The sequence below is a fragment of the Quercus robur genome, chromosome 3, assembly GCF_932294415.1.
Source record: "Quercus robur chromosome 3, dhQueRobu3.1, whole genome shotgun sequence".
In the NCBI taxonomy this organism is placed as follows: Eukaryota; Viridiplantae; Streptophyta; class Magnoliopsida; order Fagales; family Fagaceae; genus Quercus; species Quercus robur.
This window is the reverse complement of record NC_065536.1, coordinates 49364144-49378982: the sequence shown is the minus strand read 5'-3', so window position 1 is coordinate 49378982 and position 14839 is coordinate 49364144. Positions and strand designations below refer to the sequence as shown.

The 14839-nt window shown below is 33.3% G+C and overlaps 1 protein-coding gene across 4 annotated transcripts; it reads left to right on the top strand.

Annotated features, from left to right (window-relative positions):
- Window positions 1-235: 235 nt before the first annotated feature.
- Window positions 236-14839, top strand: LOC126718185 (protein BONZAI 3-like). 4 transcript variants are annotated; one of them, XM_050420274.1, is made up of 18 exons: window positions 236-388; window positions 498-585; window positions 2302-2501; window positions 5591-5638; window positions 6892-7040; window positions 7160-7208; window positions 8132-8188; window positions 9736-9915; window positions 10013-10147; window positions 10263-10324; window positions 10447-10543; window positions 10650-10764; window positions 10896-10972; window positions 11639-11776; window positions 12491-12655; window positions 12844-12957; window positions 13091-13187; window positions 13970-14839. In XM_050420274.1, exons 3-18 carry the CDS (start codon window positions 2331-2333, stop codon window positions 14086-14088), a joined length of 1773 nt encoding a protein of 590 aa, XP_050276231.1. In that variant the 5' UTR covers window positions 236-388; window positions 498-585; window positions 2302-2330; the 3' UTR covers window positions 14089-14839. The 4 variants fall into 4 exon arrangements, with proteins under 4 accessions (XP_050276231.1, XP_050276230.1, XP_050276232.1 ...); XM_050420273.1 differs by having other exon boundaries at window positions 2296-2501; XM_050420275.1 differs by lacking the exon at window positions 5591-5638 and having other exon boundaries at window positions 2296-2501.

Genomic DNA, 14839 nt, shown 5'->3' with positions numbered 1-14839 from the left:
GTAATTTGTTTCAATAAAATTAAATTTTACACCCTTCAATAATATTATTGATATTTTTATAAGCTAAAAAATAATTAGTCCAGTAAATAAAATTAAGCCCAAACAACACTTTAAAACAAACACCAAAAAAAAAAAAAAAAAAAAAAGTCAAAGCCGATTCTGACCAGAGATTTAACTTAGTGTAGGAGTAGAAAACACGCACACATAATAAAAAGGAGAAAAAAGGGGATTTCAAAGCCACTCCTAAAAAAAAAAAAAAAACAAAAAAACCTAACGCCTGACGCAGAAGAAGAAGAGAGGCAGACTAGCCCAACTCCACACCACGCCTGACGCCACCAGCCACCACCAGTCCGCCGCAGACCGCCCTGTCCCTGTCAGCCCAAACCTGGTAATTTATATCCAATCTCTTTTATTTTTTTGGATGAAAATTATGTATCCCTCTCTCAGTCCCTCTCATATCTGGATCTCTCATGCTTGTTTGATTAAATTGTGAATAGAATTTGAAGAGAGGCAGAGTCTATAGAGAAAGAGTGAAAGAAAGAACGAACCACTGAACCAGAGAGGCAGAGACAAAGAGTCAAAGAGGTAAACTTACACTATGACTCTAGACTTTTCTATCTATATTTAGGCGGTGTTTGGTTATCGTTTATATTTCTTAAAAATTAAAAATTTATTGTGAAAAATATAATAACAAAATAATTTTTAAATATATTAATAATACTATAAAACTCAAATTTATATTAAAATTTATATTTAAATGACTTTTATGACTCTATAAACAGCATATATTAAACGCTTCCCAAACGCACGTTCCAGCAATCCTTTCTTCCTTTGTTTAATGAAAAGCATAAAAAGTTAAAAACAAACACAACACCAGCACGCAAGTGACGCAACACAACATTAAACACAACAACCAACCATGTGGCCCTCCACCACATTAAGGTTGTGGTTGGATCCTTCTTTACAAGTTCTCCTTGATTCCTCGTACAGGAAAATAAAAAAATAATAAAAAATTCTTCTGTTCTTAAAGTATTGGGAAACACGCGTGGAATAGAATTGACTCCATCGTTAGATCATAGTTAGAGCATTCTCGTCAAGAATTGTAAAAATTTTAGCATTTAGAATTTAAAAACCCAACTTTATACCATTTAATATATTACTTTTCAATACACCTAACATTAAGACTTCTATTTTTTTTACCACTTCATTAAAATATTATTTATTTATTATTTTTTATTCTCATCACTCAAGCCGCCACAAACCTACACTAAGCCACCATAAACCCATGGCACCACTCACAGCACAACCCACCGGCCTCAACCCACAACATTACCCACAGCACAACCACGGCACACCAACCCACTTTTCCCTCTCATCCTCTCTCTACCTCAACCCACGACACACCAACCACAAACCCACCACCGTTACCTAGCAACCTAAGTAAACAAAAAAAAGAAAAAAAAACCATCAGTATTCCAGTGAGACCCATCGAGCAACACCACCCACCGCCCTTCCCTTGTTCTTCCATTCTTCAAATTAGTTTTCTAAACCCAAAACCCACCACAAAACCCCAGCCAAAATCTACCCTAGCCACAAAAATAACCACCACCCCAGTGGCCCAGCCTCTCCAATCTTAACTCCAACCAAAAAGGCCGACGCCAACTCAAGAATGTCGACCATGAACCCATAGAGGGAGAAGAGAGGCACTCAAAAAAAAAAAAAAAACAGAGAAGGAAGAAGGCTGAGACCGGATTGAGAGAAAAAAATGAGGGAGAGAGAAATAATAAGAAGGAAAGAAAGTGGGCCCCATTGAATAAAAAAATATTATAAGTTTTACCATTGGTAAACAGTGTGGTCTCAAATATGAGATTGCACTATTCATCAATCCAAAATATTATGGCATTTAAAATACTTGATGGAGGTGATTTTTTAGAGTTTGGTGTGTCAAATGTCGAATATTTGGCATTTGACACACTTAATGAAAATGCTCTTAGGGATCTTAAGACCATTTATATTCAATAGAGAAAAAAAAATTCAAAGCTTCAATCCATTTTGGCTTTTGCAACGAAACTCCTTGTTAAATTCCCTCCAAAGTTTCTTAATCAAAACAAGAGAGAAACACAGTTCTTCTTCCCTATACTCTCTCTCTCTCTCTCTCTATATATATATATATATATATATATCGAGATTACATAACAATCCACAATTCACAATCTGGGTTGGAGAAACTTCATCAAAACGCGTTTTATCTGTTACGTCTCCCTCCAAACGCATAATAATATTTCTTTCAATCAGTTTCAGAGAGAAAGAAAGAAAGAAAGAAAGAGAGAATGGGGAACTGCTTTTCCGATGTGGAGGGAGGCAAGCAAGCGGTGGGTGGGATCCAACAAATGCCCAATAGTATTGCCACTACCAACAACAACAACAATGGCGAACACAACGACGCCATTGAGTTCTTCTTCAGGTCTCGTGGCATTCAGCCTCTCTTCACGCAAATTGAGGTAATATATGTCAAATACAAAGTACAAAATAAGAAAATGTTAGAAACTTTTTCAATATTTCGTTATGCTTTTATATGTATAATTGAAAATCTCATTACCTAAACACGGAAAAGGAAAAAACTTAGGTGCTCCGGGAGCAATGCTCCCTCCTCTTACATGAGGGGTGGATCCCACACGTGGGTCCCCCCATGGAGCCCACTCCTCATGTGAGAGGAGGGAGCATTGCTCTTGGAGCATGTAAAAATTACCCCATAAACACACACACGACCATATTTTGTATGTGTATGGGTTGTATTAATCTTTATTCTGTACCCCACTTTGGGTCAAAAGTCAGTCCAATTCAGTCAATTCCTATAGTCATTGAAAAATTTTGGGTCTTTTTTTTGTTTTGTATGTAAACTATGTCAATTTTAATGTTCACCGTAGTGCTAATGGTGATATTGTCTGTATGTGTACGGGTTGTGTTTTTCAGAAAAAACTTAGGAAGTCCCGAGTATAGTGAAATGGTGATCCCTTTTCTCGTATTCATGATGTACCCCACTATAAATTTAATGAGCGGACCCCACTATGATTGTGAGAGAAGGAAGAACCATTCATTGTGCTCCTAGAGTACCTAAGAATTACTTGTGTTTTTCTATATTCTATTCCCCACATTGGGTCATACTCCCAGAATTATTATTATTTTTTTTATAAATATTTTAGTGTGCCTTATGTTTGTAATTTTGTTGATTTTAATGTTTACTGTATTAGTGCTTGCTGGTACTGCTTTTATATATATATATATATATATGAATCTATTGTTTTGTCGATTTGGGCATTATCTATTCCTCTTTTTCAAATTCATTTTTTACATATATATATGGCTTATTATAATTATTTTTTAAGATTCCTTATTGTTCTGTTTGGTTGTTGAGAAAAAGTTTTGGACGTGAAGGTAACAATTGTACTTGTTTTTTAAGAAAAAGAAACCAATGGGACCAATTATTATAGTGTGATGTTATAATTATTTTTTATGGGAACTGCTATTATAGCTTGGACTTTGGATGCTGAAAAAAAAATTACAGGGCTTGAGATTGTTTTTAATTTCCTACAAATTGTAGGTAGACTGCAATTTTGATATACTCTATAGTCTATACTTTTGATACAATTATCTTTTTTTTTTTTGATAAGTAAATAACTTCATTTAAAAAATAAGTGAGGAAATACAATGAATAAAACAAGGCACACAGGTAGAACTTTAGATACAAGTATCTTGAATAATGGTTAATTCCACAGTGAATCAGAGCATGAGATGTTGCTTTGGCATGTCATGAAAGATGCATCCTAATGATTACTTAGGATGAAAGTCTCATACTTAAAGAGTGTGACAATTCTTTGGGAGAAACTACAGTGGATTCTAGCTTTAGATCTTGGTCTCTGATTTCATGACAAGAATTATTTGATTCATGAATTATATATATATATATATATATATGTTACCTGATTATTACAATCGATGTTGCTTTGAAAACAACAGTAGTGAGAACAATAATAACATAAATATGATTAATCTTTATTATAAGTAAAATATTTATTGTTTAGGACAAGTTCGTTAGTGATGCTACTTTTGTTGCTATAGTTGTTGCTTAAATAAATCCAAGGATTTAACTTGATCTTAAAAGATTTTTGGAATCTTCGTTGTTGGACTTAAAACAAAATGACAGTTTTTTTTTATTCATTTGATTGTTTTGTGTACAAAGACATATTTGATAAATTAATTATCATTGCATATTGGAGGAGATTTTTACTATTTCAATGGTGTTAAAAGTTTCATTTCCCTTAGTTCTTTTCAAGCTCTTAGTTTATCTTAATAAGTGGACCATGTAGGACATGTAGGGAATGTTGACTTCGTATTCTGTTCTTAATATGGTGATCAATATGTAGCGCACTGTTTGGCCAATGAACAATTTCTCAGAATTTGAGAATAGATCGTGTAGTTAGGGCTTCCACCAAGTTCCAATGCTTCACAGCAAGGAACCTTTTCTCTATGCATGTTAGGTCTTTTGAAAATGTAGGTGTCTGCATGCTTTGTATGGTTAGTAGTTTTGTCGCCACCAAGGTCCACATCAATGAGCCCACTTGACCTCCTCCTAAAAGTTGCACTACAAAATGCTACCCCAAGGGGAACACTAGCAAGATTCCCATTTGTTGGTTCCAATTTAACAATGGAACATCAGATAAAACCATTGATTCAAAAATTCGTTTTATTGTGGTGTAGAAAAATGTATATCTATATTCATTTGCTTATATTCAAGACCGCTAGATGCTTTTATTTGATTTTTCTTATTGATGTGTACTTTGTTGCAAGTTCTATTGGGGTCAACAGTTTTGAATTTTCCTTGTATATATATAATTATCATGTCGAAATTGCTAGCCAAGTCATGAAACCTAAAAGCGATTTGTGATGGTCCTTTAATTATCTACTTCAATTAGTAACTAACTTCATAAATTTGATGTTGTGGTGCAAATTGCTAATCAAGCTATATATTGATGAAATATTAGTAAACTTGGACATTGAAGAAGCTCTGTGAAGCAACTATTTTGCATTTTAACATACAAGAGTAAAAATATTAATCTCATTTTAGTCCAATGAGTTTTGACTCAAATGGCATTTCCTTCTTTCATAAGAATGGGATAGATGATAAGGTTGTCGGTTCAAGACCTATTGGGGGCATGTGTAACTTATCAATGGAAAGAAATTTTATCTTAATTTAGGTTTAAGTAATTGAAGTGCCTCTATTTTTGAAAAGGATGAGTTGTCCTACCATTTTTTCATCTCTAACAGATGGGTATTGTGGAGTTCGTTGGTTCACCCTTTCATTATATATGGATGGCTTTTTATAAAGCTCCGAAGCAGTAATACTGTCTTATATAATTTAACTCAAGCTAGGACATTAGTCTTGTGTACATTACCATTGGAATTGTTATTCAATCTACGCTAATGGCTCTTCTGTTTTTTCATTACTTTTCATATTATTCTATGTGGTTTGCCCATTTTTGGTTTCTCATTATGTATTCATGCATTCTTGTGTTTCAATTTTATGCTGCAGTTATCTGTATCTGCATCTAACTTGCTTGACCGTGACATCACTTCAAAGGTATTCCTCTCTATACATAACCACATTTGATAGTGAGTTTATTAAGGGTATGCTATAATTTTCCAACTTGCTAATATTTTGGTAATTTACTATGACTCTATTTGTTTTAGCTTAAAATTCCAGTTTATTTTAAATAGAAATATGCCAATGAAAATATCATCCAAACACTATCCAACCTCCTTTTGTTTTAGTATGAAATTTGAGTTTCTTTTTTTTCATTTTCCCGTCAAATTTCTAATATGTGACAGTTTGGGAAGTTATTATCTAAATGAGATTTCTTGTTGGGGAAGATTTGTCAGAATAATAAATTTTGCACTTAGGAAGAAAGTATCTTATCAAGTACTTCATAATAAGTCTCACCACACTCAAGCAAAATACACAATGGAGTTCTCAATGAAAGAGGACTTTTATTGATAATTAAAACAGTACATATCCTTTGCTACACACACTGCATCACATTTCACTTCTACTCTTGCTTATTATTTCACTTGCATTTTCATACTCCTGCAATCAAGCTTTATATAGTATACGTGAAAGACTAAAATTACACACTACATTCCAAAACAAAACAAGACAAGCAATAATAACCTATTACCTAAAAGTAAAAGAAAGACACATTACATACTTGTTTCAAGCTAAACTTGTTACATCTTTTGATAGTCAAGGACAACAACTCACCTACTAAAGTGAGAAATTTTCTCTTTCATATTTTTAGTTTACCAATCAAACTAAGCTTGTTAGGATATGCAAGCTTAGTAAATAACACATGCAAAATGCTTTAAAAGAAATCATTGGCCTATTGCTAGGGTGGGAGTATAGTGCTAGGTATAGCTGCCTATCACTAAATAACAGATGTAAACTTACTAGCACTCATGGGTTTGAGTCAGGGAATCGATCTCTCCAAAAAAATGGGGATAAGGCTACTTACCAATCACCTCTCTCAAACCCTGTAAAAATGGGTGAGTTGTGCTATGGGTATGACTTATAGTCCTTGGTTCCTACCTGGGGTATGTCAAAATTACATGTGCCATAAGTAGTGTTTATGTCAGACAAGCACTTCTTTGTATACTCTTGGATATGTAGCAAGCTGAACTGTTATGTTGGCTGTTTTTGATAAAGATTCTCATATATCTGAGGGTCTTGAATTTGTCAAGCCATAGTAGTTTGTTTATGTGCTTGTATGACGTGCATGCATGTCATGATCAGGCTTGTCTTACTATGCTTTTTGCTAAAATATAATTTATTTCATTCAGAGTGATCCAATGGCTGTGGTGTATGCAAAGAAAAGAGATGGAAAACTAGAGGAGTTAGGTCGCACTGAGGTTGTATTGAATAGTTTGAATCCTGCATGGATAGAAAAAGTTACAGTTGCATTTCAGTTCGAGATTGTGCAGCCATTGGTGTAAGTTTTACAAATTTCTTTAAGTGCTTATCTTTGCGTAGATAAATCCTGTTTTACTATAAGTGATTTTCTAATTTGACTGGATGGCTTGTGTTTGCCTTTATTTTTCTTGGCGCCAGATTTCATGTATATGATGTGGATTCAAAATATCATAATGTACCTGTGAAGGTATATATTAGTTTTAGCTCTTTTAACTATTTATTATTTTAATTCATGTTTTGTAGGTTATGTTCAATTATTTGCACTGTTAATAAATTACACACAAAAACGTGTACATACTCAGTGTTCTTGTTGCATTTCTGCCAATCTTTAAGTTCTGAATGTTGCACTTCACAAGATAAAACTCTTATCAACATTTGTAATATGTGAAATGTGTATTGATTTGACTAGATCACACTATAAATTGCTGGTATAGTAAGCACTAAATTTGTCAATACATGGTCAAAAACATTGAAGTGGAAACAAAAGTAATTAGTGAACAATTATAAACAAATGTTTGATGCCAATTGTGTGATATGTCTCAGATAATCTCAGGAAAAAATTATTTTGATAGTAGCTATACATGTGATTGTGCATGGTGTAATTGTATGGGAAATCACTTGCTAGAAATTATTATGAAACTTTTTTTTTTTTCTTTAGTGTGTTGCATTTAGCTCTTTCAAAAATAATTAAACTGGATTTGTTGCTTCTGTCAATTTGGCCATGAACCGAAAAGAAGTTATATAACAAATAAGAAATGAAAGTAAAGGGCAATTTAGTTTAAACTCTAAAGCCCTCCATGTAATATTGGTGATGTTTGTAATTTTCTTAATAATCTTTTACTCCACGGTTGTAATTTTGGTAACTATACAAAGCGTGGAATGCAAATTTTTTTGACAAAAAACCAAATTTGATTGGTTAACCATAACAATTATGAATTAATTGATACTTTCGAAAGATTGTGACAATTTAAATCATATTCAGATGTGAGCAAAGAAGGTAACTTATAAGGATTATATTCTTGATTTGTTATCATTTCATCTAGAACAATCTAACAAATTTAGTTGATGATGAAGTCTTTATTTTAAAAGTTTATTTATGTTGCCTTGCAGACGCTAAAATTGAATGATCAAGAATTTCTTGGAGAGGCTACTTGTGTTCTATCTGAGGTATATTGCCTTGGGTTCAGTTGGGCTCATTGAAATTATATAAAGCATATATATCATGCTGGTGCAATTTGAGTAAAATTTTTTGTTAAGTTTGAGTGTTTTATTCTTAGAAATTGCAAAGGTAGAAAGACAATTGTGAGAGCCACTTCACTATAATGTTATTTTAAGATTTTGAACATATGGTTTAGATTACCAATGATGCAATTAAAAATTAGGGGAAATTACACTTTGCCCATCTATGATTTGCTCGAAAAACACTTTGCCTATCTATGGTTTAAAAATTGACACTTTACTCACTTAAGGTTAGCTCCGTTTGCCTCTTTTTATCCACCTTAGTTAAAAACAATGGTAAATTTGTATTTTTGTTACCCGTTTATGTTTCTCTCCTCTCAAAACATAAAAAACTAATAAATCAAGGGAAAAGGAGATCCAAAAGCTAGGTTTTGTAAAAATTAAAACCTAACTTTTACATTTTTTTTTTCATGTATCAACTTTTAAATCTTCTATTTTAACAAAAATGTATTGTATTATTTAATTTTACGGAGTACTAAAAAAAAAAAGTTTTGGAGTGGGAGAGAGTACTTTATAGTATTAATAGTGATAGAAAATTAGAAATGCGACTTTTATTTAATTTATTAAGCTGGGAAAAATAAGGGGAGTGAAAGATAGAGAAGGCACTCAAGGCAGCAAAGAATGAAACAGTAGCACTTGGTATAAAATTGTTCAATTCAGAGTGCATTAGAGTATTGGCCTTTGAGAGATGTAAAATTGGAAGTAGCTCCTTAGCTCCACATGTTACCAACTCACAGTCACACTGACAAGGACAAGAAGCTGGTTCTCAGCAGTCATTGGACGAATTTAGACATCAGAAGGAATTGTCCACTCAGTCGAGGCTATTTGGAGGGGATGGTGGTCAACAATTTTCTGAAGACATTGAGCTCTTGGGCTTTGGGAATGCAGATTCTGATGAAAAATTAAGTGATATTTTTTATGGTGTCTTTCAATGGGAATAGAAACTGATGGCTCAACATCCAGTGTTGTGGAGTACACTCTTTTCCAAAAATTGTTCAATTCAATTTTTAATGTGTTAAAATGGAAATCTAAAAGTTGATACGTGAAAAGATGTAAAAGTTAGGTTTTAATTTTTACAAAACCTAGATTTTAGATCTACTTTTCCCTTGATTTTTTAGTTTTTACAAAACCTAGATTTTAGATCTACTTTTCCCTTGATTTTTTAGTTTTTTATGTTTTGAGAGGAGAGAGATATAAAAAGATAATAAAAATACAAATTTATCATTATTTTTAATTGAGGTGGGTAACGGGAATAAACGGAGCTAACTTCAGGTGAGTAAAGTGTCAATTTTTAAACCACAGATAAACAAAGTGTTTTTTGAGCAAACTATAGGCAAGCAAAGTGTAATTGCCTATAAAAATTATGTTTCAAATGTAACTAGTGGTTTAAATTCTTTTAGAATGATTTGGTCAACATGCACTAAACTTTGGTGTTTTTTTTTCCTTCATTTTCTCCCTTTCTATTTTCATGGCAGATAGTGGCAAAACAAACTCGGAGTTTAACCCTAAATCTCAATAACAAAAATGGGCATACGAGCTTGAGGAACTTAGGGGCACTCACTATCCATGCAGAGGAAACAGCTTCTTCGAGGAGTTGTGTTGAGATGGTAGTCCATTGTTCCCACTTGGATAACAAGGACCTATTCTCTAAAAGTGTATGTATTCACAAAGTAGATACCTTAAAATTTCATGTACCTTAAGCATACATATTCTTGATTGTGTTTGTTTCTTAAGTTTCTTCATTTATTTTAGGATCCTTTCTTAAGAATATCTAGAATTGTTGAGAGTGGAGGCTCTGTTCCAATATGCAAAACTGAAGTGGTGAAGGACAATTTGAATCCAATTTGGAAACCCCTATGCTTGAGCATACAGCAATTTGGAAGTAAGGTATGCTTGTCGATTTTTGATTGTTGGTTTCCTATTAGATTATGGTTATAGGATGTTTTGTAATTTTGATAGTTAATGAAGACTCACATGGCATATGCAATTTCACTTGCTACAGGATAACCCATTAATTATCGAGTGCTTTGATTTCAATAGCAGTGGCAATCATGTGCTTATTGGGTAAGCTAAAATTTATTGTTGTCTGGATTAGTTTTTGTTTTTGTTTACTTTAATTTTTCAGTTATCACGATTTAGTCTTTGGTACTAAAAGAAGGTATTTATTTTAAAATTTACCTCATCAGTAAGCTCCAGAAATCTGTGGCCGACCTGGAAAAACTTCATATAGAAAGAAGTGGTGCAAATCTCACCTTACCATCTCCTCATCATGGTCATGAGAAGGTACTTATTCATGCTTGCAATTATATTTAAAAAAAAAAAAAAAAAAAAACTTCATGGTAATCTTTATGTTCAAATTTTTACATTGCTTACTAATTTATTAATATAGGTTTTGAAGGGACAGCTGTTTGTGGATCAATTTTGTAAAAAGCAACAGTACAGTTTTCTGGATTACATTTCCAGTGGATTTGAGCTTAACTTTATGGTTGCTGTTGACTTTACAGGTAAAATATATCACATTCTAGGGGAGTTATATAGTTTTTTATTTTATTTTTTGGGTTCTCTTTTTCCTAGTTCAAAATGTTTTGGCTGATGACTGATTTATGCTTTGAATATTCAATATCTCTTTCTTTAGCCTCAAATGGAAATCCTCGAAATCTAGATTCTTTACACTACATTGATCCTTCTGGCCGGTTGAATTCTTATCAACGGGTAAGACTCTGCATCCTCTGGTGCTCCCAATAGGGTAGTTGCTTTTCATTGGCACTTGCGTGTGTGTGTTTTTTTTTCTAAACATTCCCCCCCCCCCCCCTCCCCCCCCACCACATACAGTTTTAATCCTGTATGGGTTTGTGACTTGTATTTTCCTAACACACACGCCAAAAGAAGAAGAAAAGACACAAAATAACCTGAAAATTGCTTGTAGAATAAGGAAAAATAGCTTTTACATTGAATTGGTCCAAAAAGAGGCGCACAAAAACAACCTGGGAAAGAAAAAATAACTTTTACATTGAATTTGTCGATAGCAATGTCTATATGATCAAGCAACGGGAAAGAAAAAATAACTTTTACATTGAATTTGTCGATAGCAATGTCTATATGATCAAGCAACTATCTTTTGCTATCTTTTGTCTGTCATGACTCAATATGATCAAGCAGCTTGTTTTTCATATCAAGGTTGCAGGTTCTTTTACTCTCAACTAAACGCAGAACATGTTAAAAAAAAACCATATGTGGAACATGTCTGAGATTGTGGATTGTGTAAAAAAAGTTTCTTTGTTTTGAAATTTTTGTTAGGGTTCTTCTGTTTGCATATACTTAAAACAAATCTTCATTGATTGATGAAGTCATTGTATACTTAATTAAGAAAACTTGCAGGCTATAACGGAGGTTGGGGAGGTCATTCAGTTTTATGATTCCAATAGGTGCTTTCCTGCTTGGGGCTTTGGAGGAAGAACAATTGATGGTACCACATCACATTGTTTTAACTTGAATGGAAGTACAGGAGCCTTTGAGGTGAGAGGAGTTGACTTTGTAATGCTTTGTTTGCTTAATCTTTGAAGAATCTGACCTGGCTGGCATATTGCCTAGCTGTTTTCACACAGCTCTCTCTCTTTCTCTGTAATCCTCTTGCAATTTTTATTGGAAACCCCTTAATTTTTATAAAAGTGAAATCTATGCTTATTCATGTCTTCTTATTCTTACTGTTATTATCTCATATTTCCTTTCTTTTTCTCAAATATAATTTTTTATTTATTTATAATTCTATTGAATAGCATCTGAAACCTGGTTCTGTCACCATCGATGTTTTACCTTCTTCTTTTACCTCTAAATCACAAACATTTTCAACCAAACACGAAGAGTTCTAAACCCTATTTACAACAAACATTCAAAATCTCCAAATACATTAATTTTATCATCAAAAGGTTTGAGAAAGTCTCAGATGCCCTTAAAAAGAAGTCCACAAAAACGGTGCAAATTAAATAGATTGAGTTATCTCACCTAATAAAATATGGAACATTATATGTTTTGTATCATAAGATTAGATGTCTATTGTAAAGGATTACAAGTAAATGGTATCATAGGATTCATATCATTCATTGTAAGTTAATAACTATTGAGTATAAGTTGTTCATATATTTCTGAACACTGCATTTCATACTCTTATGTAACATCCAGTTTCTTTCTTTTTAATAGATGAATTAATCAAATTATTTTATTTATTAATAGGTTGAAGGAGTTGAAGGCATCATGGCTGCTTATGCAAGGGCTCTACATAATGTTGCCCTGGCAGGACCCACTTTATTTGGCCCAGTGATTAACACAGCTGCACAAATTGCTGGCCAGTCCATCTCATACAACAGCAGCAAATACTTTGTCTTGCTCATTATAACGGTAAAGAGAATGTTGAATCAAATTTATTTTGTTTGTGATAAATTACTATATTTATTGAAGCAGATGAGACACTTTATGTACACAGGATTTATACACAAAGCTCTCCTAAAGAGAATTTTGTCTTTATTTGATGCCTCTTTAAATTAATTCTTCAATTAATCATTCAATAAAAATTGTCATCTTTCTAGGATGGAGTCATTACAGACCTGCAAGAAACAAAAGACGCTCTGGTCAGGGCATCCGATCTGCCTCTATCTATCCTTATTGTTGGAGTGGGGGGTGCAGATTTTAGAGAAATGGAGGTATAATGTTTTCCTAAGTTGATGTCTTTTATACCCTTTTATGCATTATTTTAATTATTCAGTAAAAATGGTGGAATTTTAGCTTTTAGAATTTTCGCTTGAATGGCTGTAATGTATCTTAATTTTTGGGTAGGTTCTTGATGCTGACAATGGAAGACGGTTAGAGAGCTCTACGGGTCGTGTGGCTACACGTGACATCGTGCAATTTGTTCCAATGCGAGATGTGCATAGTGAGTACATAATGGCACTTGTCTGTACAAAATTTTTGTGGTTATATCTAAAAGAATCCACTAACTATAATTTTGCATTCACAACTATCCCAGTTAGATAATTATTCTAGACAAAATGGAATGAACATTTGGTTAATTCTGCCAGTCAGATAACTATTGATGGGTGGAGTGAAGAAAGGACAAAAGGGTGTGTGTGAACTTTGAAACTGTGTTTAACAAAAATGTTGCATGGATTGCCCTTGCCACTGTTGTTTTGATCCCCAGTTTTTGGCTAGATTGTCTGTACACATTAGACATGTTATAGGTAGAAAATGAGATCATGGTTTAAATCTAGTGTGAATGTGTGCTCAGCAAGCTGATTTGCTGAACTTGACTGGACCAAGCTTGACCAAGCCCTACAAATTCTAGAACTGTTGTCTGTTGTTTTGATCCACAGTTTTTGGCTAGATTGTCTGTACACATTAGACATGTTATTGGTAGAAAATGAGATCATGGTTTTAATCTAGTGTGAATGCGTGCTCAACAAGTTGATTTGCTGAGCCTGACCGGACCCAGCTTGACCAAGCCCTACAAATTCTAAAACTGCTTGGCTCCCTTACAACCTTAAAACCATTTCTATGATCTTTCCTCTTGACTTTTTTATCATCTGTTTGAGTCTATTATCTGTTTTATCAATTGGAATGGATTATATCCTTATTTTTTCAACTTCTTGTACTTGTTCTTTATTTGGCCTGAGCTTCTTCATTGTGTTTCATCTAACAAATTAGCTGTGGTCTGTACAGGTGGGCAGATTTCTGTGGTTCAAGCTCTATTGGAAGAGCTACCTGGACAGTTTTTGACATACATGCGAAGTAGAGATATCAAGCCAAGCCCTCTCCATGCAGCCTCAACTTCTTCTTGACTAACATTTACCAAGTACACAAGATTTATAAATATGCTGATTCTGCTCACATCAACTGAAAAAATTTTGGTCTGAACCAATCACAAGTTAACTTACTTGAGAGTTCTCTATTAACAAATTTTTTAGGTTTGAACCACTAACAGGTTGAATTTCCTGAAAAAATTTCTTTATATTATCCTAAAAGAAAATGTACAGATTTTTTAACCAAAAAAAAAAAAAAAATCTTTATCTTGTATAGGTAGAGTTTAAACTTTATTCAAGTTCAACCTATATGTTAAGTAAACAAAGCAATGAAAAAGAAGTTAGTTTTGCAAGGAGAAAGTTTCTTTTGGTCTATATGTAGTTCCATGGAGTAGGACTCTCACAAGGATTTTTAGCACCCATCCGTAAGGAAGGTGTTATTGTCACGCTATGGGCTCACATTTATGTGATTTGGCGATAATTTTTGGTGTAGCAATTTTTGGCCCTAAATAAGGATCTAGGTTCACTCATCCTTATCGAATGTCACTGTATTGTGTGGACTACAAACATTTTTAGATTAAATCAATATCTAATTGGGAAGCTGTTAACAAAAGGAATAATGTATTGCAGTTGAAGTATTTGACTATTTGCGTTGTGTGAGCGTTGAATAGTGACATTCCTCCAAAAAGCCTTGTTACATTGTATTATAATGTTTTTAGAAATGCTTCAATTTTTATATTACAAAGAATGTAAAGGATTCTTTTTTGAATGATTTCAAATGTTTTGTGAA

Excerpts from the sequence above, each read along its gene's own strand:
- LOC126718185 (XM_050420274.1), top strand. The coding sequence starts at position 2,331 with ATGGGGAACTGCTTTTCCGATGTGGAGGGAGGCAAGCAAGCGGTGGGT. Across the intron at positions 10,325-10,446 it reads GGCAATCATGTGCTTATTGG|TAAGCTCCAGAAATCTGTGG; the intron begins GTAAGCTAAAAT and ends TTACCTCATCAG. Across the intron at positions 10,765-10,895 it reads GGTTGCTGTTGACTTTACAG|CCTCAAATGGAAATCCTCGA; the intron begins GTAAAATATATC and ends CTCTTTCTTTAG.